Below are 16,427 nucleotides of genomic sequence, written 5' to 3'. Positions count from 1 at the left end.
CGGATTACTGCTCGAACCTCGCACTTGGCGGGAGCGGCGATCAACAATTCCATCTCTGAAGGCTGCCAGCGAACACTGAGCGACCTAGCGAATCGCGGACGGGCAGGCTCGAGAGAGGGGGAACCACTGCACATGGCACTGTTGTCGGATTTAGCCTAGCACCTTCCCTCGAGGCTGCAGCTCAGTGGGAACCTTACTTTTGGTACAACCCTCGTAGATTTAGGTGCACATTAAAGAAACCCAGATGGCCAATTTCCAGAGCCCTCTACTACAGCATCCCTCATAATCATACCGTGGTTCTGGGACGTAAAACCCCAACAAACATTGTTATGAAATAACGAAAGAAGGGGAGTAGTTTGAGGGGCCCATCTCTGTCAGGCGCAACCAAATGAAACCAACAGACAATGCAACCAAGGAAAGCAGAGAGGACGTTCCTCTTTTTTAAAATTGTGCTGCGTGATACTTGGGACACTACTAGAGAGAGGACATTATCCAGTGTAGTAACCGCGCAGTGCAGTGTAGTCTGGGCCAACACTCCCGGGGCTAAATGCCCAGAAATGCCCAGCAAAGTGGACAAGGGAGTGCCCTCCTTCGTAGCTCAACCGGTAGAGCATCGGACACGTAATTCGAGATTTGTGGGTTTGTATACAATTGATGAAAAGGAGGCTTTTTTCATCTTCACAGGATAGCACGCACTTACTACGGGGACACAGGGAGAGGAACACGACAACACAGGCTTTTTTGTTTGTCCACTTTAATTCACTGCAGTTGGGGACAATGTCCCCTGTGCGCTTCTTTGTTGGATTGTCTGTTGGTTTAATGTGCTTGTTTAACTAAACAATTCAAAGGAATCCACACAACATATAAGCACAGTGTCCCAAATATCGTGCAGCACGATTTAAAAAAAGAGGACGTCATTATGCGAAGCACACCTAGTGCTCATTGTTGCCAGTATACTGTAGTAGCCACTACTAATTTTTTTCGCTAATGAGGTTTAGTTAATTAGTCCAAATTATGTTTCTAACTCGACTAGTACTCACCTAATCATTAAAATGTCAATGAGGCATATGTAGGCATGATCAAATGACATCTAACTGCACTATTTTCAGCAATGTACTAATTGTGCGCTCATTTTTTCTGGCTGATAAAGAAAGCACGCGAAATATGAAATATGACACGGGACTGTGCTCCCACCCACAAAAGGTGGGAGCGTAGTCTTGACTTGCTTCCTCACAGTGATCCTGTTTGAGGGTGCTGCTTCCTGATGCGTGCTGCAGTCTAGTCACGTGCCATTTTTCAGATTTCGCAGGCTTTCTTTATTAGCCAAGAAAAGCGAGCACACAATTAGTACGTTCTTGAAAATAGCGCAGTTAGATGTCATTTGAACATGCCTACATATGCCTCATTGACGTTTTAATGATTGAATATTTGTCAGGTTAGAACATAATTAGGAGTAATTAACTAAACCTCATTAATAAAAAAATTAGCAATGGCTACTACAGTATACTGGGAGCAATATGCACTAGGTGTGCTTCGCATATTGACGTTCCTCTTTTTTAAATTGTGCTGCATGATATTTGCGACACCCTGTATAAAGCCCTATGTGTATCTTACATGTCCATTTCAGATAACTGGTTGCATAGAGTACTCTCTAATGTTTACGTTCTCTAGTTTATATGATATAATATCTAGTTTATGTGATATCATTTTCTTACAAGCTTTTTATTTTCGTCATTTCAGGATGCTTTTTGGGCCATATCTGTGCTTATGACAGATGAGAGGCATGCTATGCATGGTGAGTCAGCAGATTTTCATTACTACATACCCTGCAAAAGTTTATACATTCAATACAAACTTAGACTCGTACTCATATTTTTGTGCAACAAGCCCAGATTTCATGCTCGATCGTGGCCTTTTTTACGTTGTATCGATCTGAGGGGCGAGACAGCTGCGCATAGTGCGCATTTTTGATACGATTCGTTTTCCTGCGCCAAGCTGCTCCAAAAGCATAAAAATCGCAAAAATTGTGCCGAACTGCTCCAAAACAGCCTCAAAAGCAAGAATTTTGATGCCCACGTCAGCTTCAGTGGGGAAAAAAGACTGAGTTGACATGATTTTCCAAGCAGCGCCAGGAATACCGAGAAAATAAGACGTTTGCAAAACACAGACGTGCCCAAGCGTGTTTCTTCTATGCACCTTTCTAACACTGATGAAGGCTCCCATGGTGCTGCCATAATCTCCTCTGGACTATTGTAAATATGCGTGACCCCGAAAAATGTGCCGCCGTGCCCCGAGCATGCTGCTTGTATTCACTAGGCTGTGTGTAAGGCTAGGCGAAAACTGTCGAGTGGCATGCATAGCAGGGTTGACTCTCAGGTTTGTTGTGCCTAGCGTGTTCCTCCGGTCGCTGCAGTTTTCGTGTTGATGCTGCTGCGTGTGGTCACCTACGCACGTGTTTGCCGTGGGCGAGTACCTTGTTGCATCAACACGGCGTCAAAGATCTTCCTGCATGAGATGAGTCTCCGTGATGCTCTGGCGCGTGGGTTCCCGAACCACTGGTTCCACGGAACCCAGGGATTTCGTGAAGGACATCTTGGGGTTCTGCGAGCCGCCAGAATGAATGCAACCCGCTCCTGTTTTACCCCCATTAGCAACCAATTTATTTATTTAATCAAGCAAATTTGCATTGCATCTAGCATTTAATAACGAAGCTATCACACGCCGCAACCGCACAGCAAGAGACCCACATACGTGGTAGCAGCACTATGACTCATCGTCTAGTGTGCGCCATGAAACTTGCACAATTTGCAGACCCATAGTGACAGAAAGCACGGAGCGCTGGTAATTCATGCTCGTGAGCGTTCAAACCCACTCAAACGACATTACCGGGCACCTCCAATCTTTATTTGTGGCTCATGGCGCGTCGGCGATCACGTGGCACAGTTTTCACACACAGTGATTCGCTATCTTGAAGATATCCGGCGCAACTTGGCCTTCACTCGAAAAACACACTCACATTTACACACGCTTCCACTCAAGCACTCAAGTGATTTGCCACTGCTCGGCTTTGTAATCAAAACGCGCATCGAGTGCTTTGATACACGTAAGCACTGACCTCCATTAGTAGTGGAGATCAGTGCGCATAAGAGGCATCGCTTTGTGCATGCTGTCGGCTACAGGAGCATTTGGGCTTAGCTTTATGACCGGTGTATTGGTCGACGGCTGTTTCGCTGTGCAACTGGCATGCCTATTTTTTGTTTTGCCAAAAATGAAACGGGCCTCTGTACGTCCAGTGCTCCATTTGCGTGAGCACATTGTTTACGCTGCGCAGTGCCTGAAGCATGCAGTGTATGGTCGGAAGTGGCGGAGCAGCGCGCGTTGTGCGTGCCGAGAGGCGTTATCACCTACATACCCCCCCCCCCTCTCGTCCTCGCCTTTGACAGTCTTCATGCTCAAGAAAAAGTAAGGGCTTTCGCGGCACTCTGGAAAAGCCGTTGGACCTCCCGAAGGCCAGAACATTTGAGAAGCCCTGCTCTAGTGGTTTTGCACAAGAAGGCGGCAGCAGACTGATGAGAAGTGCGTTTGTGTCGTCCCCCAATAAAAGCATACAGTACGCTTACAACAGCACTACTTACGCATTTGACGAGATAGTCAGTGCGGTGAGGTTTCTTGGCACCTATGCCACACTTTTGAAGGTTCCCGCACGAAGTGGCAGTGAACGGCTGTGCAGCGTGCCTTTGTTGTCGTCTGTTGAAAGCGTGCAATACACTTGATGCATGTGGTATGTAAAAGGGTGGTGTAGTTCATACCTGGTGATAACCTGTTAAAAATGTTCTCCAAACGCTGTTTCAGTGTTATGTGTATTTTAAGCCAATTAAAATGTGTACTTGTCCCCACAAGCTGCTAAAAATTTGTTTTTTCAAGCTCCTAGGACGACATATTAAATGCCGCTAACTGCTACAAATCAAGGTTCTTCTGCTCCAAAATCGAAATTTTGCTGCTCAAAAAACTGCTCCCAGTTCAGTTCCAGCCATCTCACCCCTGCGATTGGAAAAATAAATCCCGTTAAATTTCCGCCCAGCCTCCATGCTCTTTGTTGCCATTCTTCTGATAGAGAAAGGAGGCAAGAGAGGTACTACTTGTTCCGGACAAAGTTCAAGTGCAATTAGACAAGTTCTCTCATTGGGTGGAAATAATTGGGCACCATTAATCAACCGTTAATGAAATACAGTCAAACCCACCTATAATGATCCCAGATATAATAATCTATCGGTTACAACGACCACATTTCAGTGCACTTATAATTTTTCTATGCTACCCATTGAAACTGCGTCTACATATAGCGCACATTTTTCAGAGCCTCTTACTTTTAAAGTCGCCCCGCCACGGTGGTCTAGTGGTTATGGTGCTCGACTACTGACCCGAAGGTCGCGGGATCGAATCCCGGACGCGGCAGCTGCATTTTCGATGGAGGCGAAAATGTCTGAGGTCCGTGTATTTAGATTTAGGTGCACGTTAAAGATCCCCAGGTGGTCGAAATTTCCAGAGCCTTCCACTACGGCGTCTCTCATAATCATATCGTGGTTTTGGAACGTTAAACCCCAGATATTATTATTATTATTATTACTTTTACAGTGAACAATTTAGACACAGTTTCAGTAAAAATATGGCACATACGAAGCAAAAAAAATATTAAAATCAGCCTTCTAACGCATGAGAGGGGTGCGCTCGCCCGTTCACCGCTCTAGTTAAATTGCGACTATATCGTAGATCAAGAAACGCTGCACGTACATTTTGGACATCATGAGAAGGTTCACTTACTTACCAGGCATTTCTAAAAGGTCAGAATGGCAGTCAGGGTCATACGTTGGCAAAACAATTGGAGCTCGCTCAGACTCACTCAAGAAATATGTTTTGCCCTGAGGGCTGACTCGGACTCAGACTCACCAGAATTTTCCTCAACCGGACTCGCTAAGCTTTTTCTCAACCGGACTCACTCACACTCAGACTCACCAACATATTACTCAGCCAGACTCACCCAGACTCACTCACAGCTTGACCTGAGTCTGAATGAGTCGACTCATGAGTCCGTTAGCGTAAAGTTAGCTTTTATGATCATGGTGCCAATGCCAGTATCTCACATAATCGGTGCTTTACGATACGCCTTTTGATCTTGTACTTTCAAATACGTGTTATCGGTGGTTTCAATCCAGTGAGGACATTTTTATGAAATACACGACTCACATAAGATATTTTATCAAGAACTTCCCGTGAAAGAGTTTGCGAGGGGAGGTCATGGCACCCCCCCCCCCAGTTCACACCTCTGAATAATAGATATTGAGGTGGCGCATGAACGCTCGTGCGTTGACACGTGTGAATAGACTTGAGAATAAACATAAGCCGATATAAGACCGATAGTAATGCTGAACATGAGTAGATAGGAAAATAGGTCGGCAATAGAAGGTGGAGCTCACTCAGACTCGCTCAAGAAATATATTTGGTGCTTAGGGATCACTCGGACTCAGACTCATGAATATTTTCAACTGGACTACTCAGACTCAGAGTCACTAAAATTTTCCTCAGCCGGACTCGCTCGGACTCAAACTCACCCAAACATTACTCACCTGAACTCGCTCAAGGCTCAATCTGAGTCTGAGTGAGTTTTCTGACCTATGGTCAGGGTAGAAAAAAAAGCATAAGAGGCAGCATGAAGCCTTGCAGTCAGCTTTCACACGGCAACCTTTTCTGACGCCGTTATCTGCAGCTACGACCGCCTACGATGAACCAAGCAATGGCTTGAAATGCAAGAAGCCATAAAAGCATTCAACGATAACCACAATAATGTTTTGCACGTTGCATAAAAGTTAACTGTGAGCCTCATTTCATCGATGCCACAATATGCCACAAAAGGTCTTTTTTCTTTTCGGTAACTGCAGAGACCGGTCGATCAATGATTCCGACTTACACGCGATTGCGCCAATGCCTTCACGGATAAGCATCTAAAAAGAGCTAAGGAGACGTGGCAGCTGGCAATGAGCATGTCATTATGACTTCTTGCCGACAACCTTTTATTTATTTTTATTTTATTTAGCAATACTGCAGACCACCGTGTGGTCCATGCAGGAGGGGCTGTACAGTGATTACAAAATTATAAAGAACATCGCAATCACAGCGAGAAAACAAAAATAAGAACAATGAGAAGAAGGAAACGCAAGAGAAACATCGATTACAATCACGACACAAAATACAAATTTTCCAGTTCGCGTACAAAGTCATTGGCATCAACAACAGTGGCATTAGCACAATCATCGGCAGCCATCTGTCCATGATTGTGATGAGGCTGTGACAAGGTCAGTAGTGTGCGGTGCATCGCTTTTGTGTGCATTGACTGCGGTACAAGCACACCATCGCCACCACCGTGTCGTGCTAGATCACTTCCAAGTGCGCATTGCTTTGTATTAACCCTTTGAGATGCCACCTATGAAGAACTATCTGTAAGTGCATCAAATCGATACAAAGTTATCTCGAGGCACTCGATATTACGTTGCAACAAAAATAATGTCGTAATACCTTAATTTATGCATGCTACAGTAATCAATCGTAATTACATTGTAATTAAATATCCATTTATTCTGAAGCCAGTCATGCTCTGTTTTTGCATAAATAAAATGAAATCTCAGGCTAGAAATATAACGCAAATTTGTTTCCGGTTATGTCCATGCTGAGCAAAGAAAAATTATACTTTTGACGTGGGTCGCAGGAAGCGGCACGTCGCACGACTCGTCGATAATGGTAGTGCCTTCAGCAAGGTGATCATATGCAACAGTACGCTGCAAAATGAAGTCAAATGGAGACAAATTTATTATGCAGGAGGTTCAGTTCAACCAAAGCTCAATGTATCTTGCTCTTTCTTAGCCCCTAGTCGATAGAAATAGCAAAAACAAGTGGTGTACACAATTGTGTACATAGCGCCTCAAAGGGTTAAACAAAGCAGCTCCGATTATTGTGATGGCAATATAGACCTTTTCACAGGAGAGAAAAACGCCGTCATGCTGGGCTGCACGCGGGAGTACAAAGGCTGACGTCACAGACTTGGCAGTGCATTTTTGGGGGGTCCTGCCTATTTAGCACAGCCTAGGGAGAATTATGGCGGTGCACAGGGAGCTGTTTGCGAAAAGGTCTATAGACGGTTGACTTCAGTTGCCCATAGTGGCCAGACTTTTGAATTTTTTCTGCCAATGACCGGTATTTTCCTCGAGGCCCACCACTGGAAACGCCGGCGCCACCGTTGGCGTGACGTGCTTGGCAGGATCACATGGTCTCAGCGGCCGCGTCGGCTGCTTGTGGAGCGCTGCCGCGTGCTTTGAAAACGAGTTTCAAGTACCACATGCGCTGCAGTCTGTAGAAATACAGAAGTTTTCTCGCATTTTCTGCTCAACTGAAACCATTTTAATAGCATGGCTGCCTCCGAAGACGACGAACATGGGGCTCTACAGCTCGGTGCCGCAGTGCCGGGCTTATGCAACTGAGCCCAGTGTCAGCCTGCACCGGCAACCGCGGGACAAGAAACTGCGTGAAGCATGGGTTGTAAAGCTAAGAACCGGCAAGTGGCCATCGGCTACGAGTCTTATGTGCAACAAGCACTTCCGTGGCGAAGACTTTCGCTACTGCGTCGGGCCTGCGATGTTCGGTGAGTAGTAGGCAGCGCGCACTAAGACGATGGCGCGCGCTTCCCGCCGGCAAATGATGCTTATCTGCCACAGGATGGAAACGGCGCTACCTTTTACCACGTGCGATACCATCTCGGAACCCTCCCGTGCGACTTCTTGATCGTCGGCCCCGCGCTCAGCGTCCACAAAATCGGCTGCAGATGCGCAAGTCATTGTTCAGATGCGTTGAATTAAAAAAAACTCACAGGGTCTCTTATGCATTCGGCAAAGATGACTAGAAGACGAAAGCCATCTTCTTCTTGTCAGTCGATGTATTGATTCTCCTGCGCCCCCCTCCAAAGCGTTCTGCACCTAACGCAATTTTGCATGGCCTCCATGACAGATCACGGCGGCAATGCGAAGCGACTATGTAGTGTGAATACGTCATGTGACGTCATAATGACGCTACATATATTGGCGATCTGTGACGTCATGATGACGTCATATGATAATGCCATCACCGATCACGGAGGCAATGCAAAGGAACCATGTCATGTGAATATGTCATCATGTGACATCACGTTATGTCACGTCATGGTGATATCATAATGAAGTTACAAATTTAGGAGGTCTGTGACGTCATGATGACGCCATATGTTGACCTCATCACGTGACAATAATTTTTTGCGCCACTCGTCTTGATGCCGCGACGGTCAATCTTCCCGTTTGAAGAGGCATCTGGCTTTCGCCTTTATAAGCTACGCGACGTTTCCTGGTGGACGTACATAGCGAGAGAGTCAAATGCTGCGGCTGTGTGCTGCATTTATGTTGGCAATAACATTTTTTCAGTCAAGCTTGCATTCCCCTGACGCAAACACTATGTCCCAAATTTACTTGTGTCACTCTCAAACTGACGTTGGGACTCTCCAACCATATGTATTTTCTTGGAGCCTCATTTATTTACGTGGGAAAGATGCCACCCTGTTGGCGTTAAACACGATACTGCTGCCAAAATTGCTGGGTTACTCGTCAAATATTTACTATCTTGTTTTGCGGCCGCTGGTTGCTGCAATAACTTCTATTTTATTCACCGCTATTTCAAGTTCACGTGGGTCCTAGTTCATAGCTGACGTTTGCAGAACAAGTCCGGCGAACGTTACTGTATTTTCTTTCTTGTCCTTGACGTTGCATGCTACTACCATGCTTGGTCTCGTAGACTACTTCTCCTTCCACCAGCAATCTCGAAGTGGTGAAGCTTTGGTCTATGAATTTGTTGATGACAGAGAGCGGCAAGTTCACTGGAATGCAAATGGAACGATAATTAGGGAGCATTAAAAAAAGGCGTCGCATTTGCTCACGGTTTGTGTGAGCACCAAACGAAACGAATGCACTGAATAAAGAAACAGAAGCAGCGGCATTTGCCCGCTGAAGAGGCCGATCAATACGCAGTGCGAGACAACTTGTCAAATGACATTGAAACGTACACGAATTTAGACCGAAAAAAAAAACTGAATCGTCGGGACGGCACATCACAAAGTTGCCATGCGCACCGAAGCCGAAGTTGTAACGAAATTGTTTTTGAACTGCTCTGATAGCGTCCGCGCAACAGTAGTTGTTTGTGTACTCACAAATTCTCATATTTTGCAGCCTAAAGTTCACAGCGCGGTGCCAAAACGCGCTCGTAGCAAAAGCGAAACCATCAGTACGAACATACATGCAGACGCTCATACATGCAGAGGCACCGTCAGTCGTCACGAACCCGTGCGATCGCTGGCTTGAGTCTTCTTTCTGTTATGCTCCGTTTGGTTTTACAGGCAGTCTACTCTAACGAGATATTTCACATATTTTGCACTCAGCGAGTCACTACCTTTCACGCAAGAAGCCGGTTCGGGGGTCTCCAACGCGGTGACCGCGTGAAGCGGGTGCTAGGTTTTCTGCAGAGATACAGCGACTGTAGACTATCTTGTGCTTTCTGTTCGTCGAAAATTATTCTTTTGACAGGAAATAACATATTTCTTTTCGAAAGTACCTGCAGAAATGTCCCGGAGGGCTTCCGCGAGGTGATCTTGTAGAGCGCCGACAGCAAAACCTATGGGGCGCGCGCCGGCGGCATCCTGCCTAGCACGCAATCGAGGCGCATCCGATATAGGGTGACTCCCTAACTCCTCGAGGCCAATATAAGACAGGGGTCGACATTTATTGCGTTTTTTTGAAAAAGAAATATACTCTACCTATATTCCAGTTCTTGCGGTACCTAAGGGACCCGTTCTATGGTGAGGTAGTCATATGTACGCTCTCTACCAATGGGCTATGCCTCCCTCCACCTGGTTACTTAGGAAAATGTCTGAACAGGTGGCCTTGTGGCCTCAACGATTGCCAACGCCAGTGCAAGCACTCAAACGCAAGCATCCGTGGTTCCATTTTCGGTGTGAGAATTTTGTAGTCAATGCTTATGCTCTGGAGGTGACAGATGCGCGTCACCTGACTAACACTCCCAGGTTTATTTATGAGAACCAACAGACAATAATGCCAAAGAAAGTATACGGGGATGTTATTCATTGTAATCAGGATAAAGTGTGAAGAAAGTAAAGTGGACGAAAAGATAACTTGCCAGCAGGGACCGAACCTGCGACCTTGCGAGTGTGTGTGTTCCACACACACTCGCCGCCATGGCTTCGACTGGTGCTGACTAACACTCCTAGGTTTAAATGAACATATAAATATCCCATAAGGTGGACGGGAGGATGACCGCCGCCGTAGCTCAATGGTAGAGCATCGGACGCATTATTCGAAGGTCACAGATTCGGTCCCTGCTGGCAAGTTACCTTTTCTTCCGCTTTACTTTCTTCACACTTTATCCTAATTACAATGAATAACATCCCCTATACTTTCTTTGGCATTATTGCCTGTTTGTTCTCATCAGTATTGTGTCTAACTAAGAAACGAGCCCTTAAAAGTCATCGTCTTTCCTTCTCCCAAGTTTAGATGCACAGACATACCCAGGGGTGAGACAGCTGCGCATATTGCGCATTTTTGATACAATTCCGTTTTCCTGCGCCAAGCTGCTCTAAAAGCCTGAAGATCGCAAAAATTGTGCCAGACTGCTCCAAAACAGCCTCGCTGGGCGCGAAGCTGATTGCAGCGCCTGGGATACCAAGAAAATGAGACATTCGCAAAATGCGTAGACGTGCTCAACCGTGTTTCTATGCATCTGTTAATGAGGGCTCCCATGATGCCGCCATAACCTCCTCTGGGTTGTTGTAAATATGTGTGGGGCCCCAAAAATGTTCAGCCATGCCCTGAGCCTTGCTGCTGTTTCTTGCTAGGTTGTGTCTTCTGGCGCTATCAAGTGGCATGCGTAGCGGGAATGGCTCTCAGGTTCTTCGTTGTGCAAAGCGTGTTCCTCCGGTAGCAATGGTTTTCGTGTCGACACGGCTGCGTGTGGTCACCCACGCACGAGTTTTCTGTGGGAGTGTTTGTACCGTTACGACCCATACCGTGCATGGTTGATGCAACAAGGGTGATGCTGGGAGAGACATCACCCTTGTTGCATCAACGCGGCGACAACTAGCTTCCTGCATGTGGCGCGTCTCCGCGATGCTCTGGCGGTTTTTCACGCCGAAGCCGGCAGCGGACTGATGCGAAGCGCCTTTGTGTCGTTCCTCAACAAAAGCGTCCAGTACGCTTACAACAGTGCTATGCTTGCAGTACCGTACGCAATAGTCAGTGCGAGATAGCTTTATGAGATAGTCAATGTGGCGAGGTATCTTGGCATCCGGGCCGCATTCTCGAAGGCAGTCCTGCACATGGGGGCAACGAACGGCGGTAACGCGCATTTGTTCTCGCCTGTTCAAAGAGTGCAGTAGGTTTTACGCTACGCCAACCTCGCGGCCGAGCTGAAGGCGCTTATTGTGATGTCCTCCTTACAAACACTGACCCATAGGAAGCTCTGGAGAAGCTTGAAAAGCTAAGCAGATCTACAAAAAAATCTGTTTCACCGCAAGTAAAGCAATGAACGCGATAGCGTCAAATTGTAATATTATGCGAAGTAAGGCTGGCAGCTAACTAACGTTTATGGATCCGATCTCGCGTAACTGCAAAACGCTGCTGTAAGAGAATACGGCTACTCAAAGAAGAGAAGCATTGAGATCACAGCTCTTAGAAGGGTACAAGCTGTCAGGGATGCCAGCCGAGATAGCGCACACGGTCGCGCGCGCTAAGTCAAGGTCCACAGTTGCTGCTAGAGCGACCCCCCACCCCCCACCCCTCGCGTTCCTTCGTGCTCCTTCAAGACGGGCGACGAGATTTCTGTCTGCACGAGTAGCACTCAACGGCAGGCCTGGCATGCAGTGGTATGTTATTGCATGCGCCCTCCGTGCAGCAGGGATCAGTCGGCTCTTTTCATCTCTGCCTCAGCCGCGTTCGTCGCCCTTGCTCGCGCGCTTTTACCTCAGGGTAAAACATATGATGCGCGGGGGATATTATCGATTTGGACTTTATACGGAACATGACTGCGACGCCGACGGCAAGAACTTGTTCAGAATATCCATATACAGTAGAACCCCGCTGTTACGTTCCTCACTGCTGCGTTTTCCCGGCTGTTACGTCGTTTTCCGCCGGTCCCGGCATAGCTCCCATAGGATACAATGTATTGGAAACCCCGCTGTTACGTCGTAACTGTCGGACCGTTCCCGTATGATACGTCGCGAAGTGCGCTCGGAGCCGACAGAGTCACGACCAAAGAGAGCGGCCATGGTGCATTTTCACGCAGCTTGGCCTCGTTTGAACGTAATATTAGCCGCATGAGAGGCGCAAGCAACAGAATCTTTCAATTGATCCAAACAAAAGCATGGCCTTCGAGATTCAAATTGCAAAGATGGCGTCTATGACGTAACTGCTCGCGAAAACAAGGCCTTCGAGATTGGCATTTACTATTGACAAAAGCATAGCCTTTGAGATTTGTATTTCACAAACATGGCGTGTATGACGTAATTGCTTGCGAAAGCAGGGCCTTCGAGATTGGCATTCACTTCTGCCATCGCGTTGGCGTAGACTCATCATCATCGTTATTTGTCGGAGAACGGGAGGAGTTCGAGCTGGTTAGAGCTCGCATGGTCGTGCGTGCAGTTCGCGGTCGGACTCGCCGCGCCGGTCGTGATTGCGTGTGCTTAGTTCTTTCATGCCTACAGCTGTTGGTGTTAAAAAAATCACATACGGGTGTGTTCAGATAAGGACAGACCTAGGGGGGTCCCGACTATTTTTTGTTTTGCACGAAATTTTTATATGAGCTGGGCAAATGCCTCTATAGAAAGGAATGAACCTTCGTTTTGCGGAAATTATCACGGATTTCTAGAAAAAAATTCGCGTTTCACAACAGGTGGAAAAAGGCAATTCTGCAACTTTCAGATTTCACAACTTTGGAGGCCTATCACTAAAAACTTGACGCATTGTGGACATCAGTGTTAATTTTTCGTAAAGCTTCAGCAATAGTACGATCGGCCTACGGAAATTTAAATTTGTGTGACTGACAGTACATTTTTGAAAAAATGCCAAACTTTGATTTTTGAGCGGCTGCCTCTGGCTGACCCCGAATTCAAGGGTCTTTTTTCGCAGTTTTCGCTAAAGCGCTGAATCTGAAAATATTTCTCGCAAGTCTACGAAAGGTTTTTCGCTAATTAAGCAAAACGTTATGCGACTACACTGCATATTTATTTCGTTATAAAATCCCAAAAATGCCATAATTCCAAAACTAGCGAAAATTTCAACATTTAAGGTCGTCTTAAAAAAAAATAATCATCACCGATTTTTATGAAAATGATGGACTATCCCCGGCCATGACTGCTAAATATTGTGCTGCAAAAATATGTTGCATTATTTTGTTTGAAGTGAGAAAATTGAGCTTATTTTAATACCCATGTATGGTCTTAACAACATTGTGTGGCGTTCTTATAATAAAATAAATTTAATAGACATATTTAGTTCGTAGCTCGCTTTTCTGGTTTTAATAATGACGATTGACCCAGCTTGTGTCTTTTTGACCGCTTTGAGTCACAGAAAAGCTGAGCTTGAATTTTCAGAGCTCCTCTGTCTGTGTCCCTACCAGTACATTGAGGCAGCCGGCGCCCGAGAGCGCGTACAAATGAGAGCTCGTGGTGTAGAGTGCAAATTTTTCTGCACGTCAACCATTTTAGTTCACATCATACCACCTGTCTAACGCAAAAGAGATTTAACTGGTATTTCCCTAACAGTACGGGAAAATGTTATTGTTGCGTTACTGTGCCTAGACCCAATTGCTCGCTGCTGGGTGGTAGAGAAAGGGGGCCCGAAATGTGAGGTTCGCATTTGTTTGTTTATGGAAAATGATTATAACTTGCCCTAAGACTACTTGAGGGCCATATTTCGATGAAAATCCTGCAAAAATATCTTCCTATATTTTATTAATAATAAAAGCCTTCGTGTTACCATCTTCAACTGCGTACTTACCCTGATTTTCTTCCATCAAGCAACCAAATTTATGGACTAGAGTTGGTTACAATAATGTACAGGTGGCTCGAGCATTACCATTGTATGGGAATATTAAGACCGTTGCAGTCTTAATATTTCGATGAATTTATCATTCGCAGAAACGGGTTGAGATGGTGGGAATGAGGGAGTTATGAATCTACAAGAAGCACGTTCATGTTGCGCATTAAATAGTTTATTCACGTCACCTAGAATGAGTAATATCCATTCGGGCGATCAAATTTTGCACACTGCAGATTCACAACTCCTTCCACTCTGTGTCTGCGCACCGCGCTACGTACAGGAATTTCCCTTGGTCCGATTTCATGTGTTTGCACATGTGGGTTGCCTGAATACCTTGAACCCGTCTGGCAAGTTTCCATTCCTCCTTCTTCAGTTCTCTGAAGGCTTCCACTTCACTCTTCTCCATATGCAGTAAGAAAACCTTTTTTAAGTTTACTGGCTACAATAGTAACAAAATCACTTGCGCACTGAATGACCTCGGTGGCGGGTGAACGCAGGTTATGTAGTGTGGCTTGTTGTTTCACAAGGCCACCGACGCCGTCGCAGGCATTTTTGCCTTGCCCCGTTGCCGAAAAAAGCCACTTGGTTGTCTGAAGCTGACTGCATTGCAATTCGTGCATTTGGAAGCGGTTCTTAAAATGGGCAGCTGCTCCATCACTCACAAGTGTTAGTTTCGTGTAAATTGGAGCATAATCTTCAATGTGATCCTTGATTTTTCTCAGGACCTAGCAAGCATGTGCAGAGTCGTGGCAAACGACATCGCTAATTATTGCGTAGTTCCATGTCGACTTTCTTGTCGATACAACGCAAGTAAAGATGCTAACTTGCGTACTTTGCCAATGGTAAGGTTGTACTTCACCTGGGAGTACGATGGACCAATTTTCGGCAAAATCAAAGTGGAAAACAATGGAACCCTTTTCACAACACTGTTTTTCCTGGTGTATGGTATTTGCTTGCGTGCGCGTGAGGTAGTTATGAGGGATCCATTTTATGGTCACATTTTGAAATTCCTTTAGGAATGCTGGAGGCATCATGGTCTTCTTTATTAGTTCACCTGATTCCCAATTAAGTAGCAAATACAATTTCTTCGTCCGGTGCTATGCCAAGAGTTCCCAGGCTGAGACCATTCTTCACAGAACATATTTCGCACTCGCCTAAGAAGCATTTGGTGCTAGGCTGCGTGCACACACAGAGCGCCTGCACATCATCAGTCGACATCAAAGACCCCGACGCATTTTTGATCCCAATAAGGCATAGTTCGAAATTTGCACAATATGCCCATACACACCCCTCCCGATGCGGTGAGCATTTGACCCATTCTGGGCGCAAAGATATGAATTTTGTCAGACCAACCGCTGACAGCGGATTACCAAGTTTGTAGACTGAGTATGTCTCTCGTAGCGACCGCGTCATGAAACGCTTCGAAATGAATTCGGCTTTTCCATCGATGCGCACGCGCACCACATCTTTCTTGTTTGGACTCTGTCTTGAACAGTCCAGCTCATCTTTTGTGTAGTATTCAAGGATTTTGTTGGTGTCTGTTTCACTCAATTTTTCTTTGCAGTAGGGCTCCAAAAGGCTCCACACACCTTGTTCTGCAGCTATCTTCCTGGCCTTTAGAATCGCGTGCTTCGTTGCCTCTGGAATGAAGCGTTGCACCTCTTTTATTGTTAGGCTCAGATGTATCAAGGATAGCAGACGACAGCGCTCTCGAAAAGATGTGCACTTGATGTACGCTGTGTGTAGGTTTTTCTTCCAGCTGGCACAGGCGCAGCAACTGAATTGTGATGGAATGTCTTTAATACCGTATGCTGTGCGAATTCCGCATCGAATGTTTCTTACAGCAGCTCTAGTAATTTCGCTTGCCTTGCGCTTTGCGTACGAGAGTCTCTTCCCTTTCTTTACACTCCGAGGAGGCTTTAGTGGCGACACTGCTGATGGGGCACCAACGACTGCCTTAATGCTTTCCATAACTTCCTCTGTAGTCTGGAAACCCTCATTGGACTGACTGGATTCCTCTTCCATATGCTCAATGTCTTCCTTAAAGTTCCTAAAGCACTTCTGGCACACAAAGTGCGATTCATGCACTCTGAGCGCTGTGTCAGCTTCCAACACTTTCTTTAGATTGTCAATTCCCAAGTCTTTGACACTGCGGAAATTCCTTTGAAACCTGATCTTCCGCTTGTGTCTCTTTAAATAGTCGGCGCAGCAATTTCGTTCAGGAAACTTCGCCATCAGAACTGTGCCACAGTG

General features: G+C 46.1%; 1 protein-coding gene across 2 annotated transcripts in view; it reads left to right on the top strand.

Annotated features, from left to right (window-relative positions):
• The window catches only part of LOC119402461 (USP6 N-terminal-like protein), a 234,042-nt gene that overhangs the window by 132,313 nt on the left and 85,302 nt on the right, over window positions 1-16,427 (top strand). For both annotated transcript variants that reach the window (XM_037669618.2, XM_049418653.1), the window contains exon 10: window positions 1,741-1,795. In XM_037669618.2, coding sequence (XP_037525546.1) covers window positions 1,741-1,795 — 55 coding nt within the window. The remainder of the gene's footprint in view (window positions 1-1,740; window positions 1,796-16,427) is intronic.

This window comes from Rhipicephalus sanguineus, chromosome 8 (genome assembly GCF_013339695.2).
Source record: "Rhipicephalus sanguineus isolate Rsan-2018 chromosome 8, BIME_Rsan_1.4, whole genome shotgun sequence".
NCBI classification, from domain to species: domain Eukaryota; kingdom Metazoa; phylum Arthropoda; class Arachnida; order Ixodida; family Ixodidae; genus Rhipicephalus; species Rhipicephalus sanguineus.
This window is presented reverse-complemented; position numbering and strand designations above follow the sequence as displayed.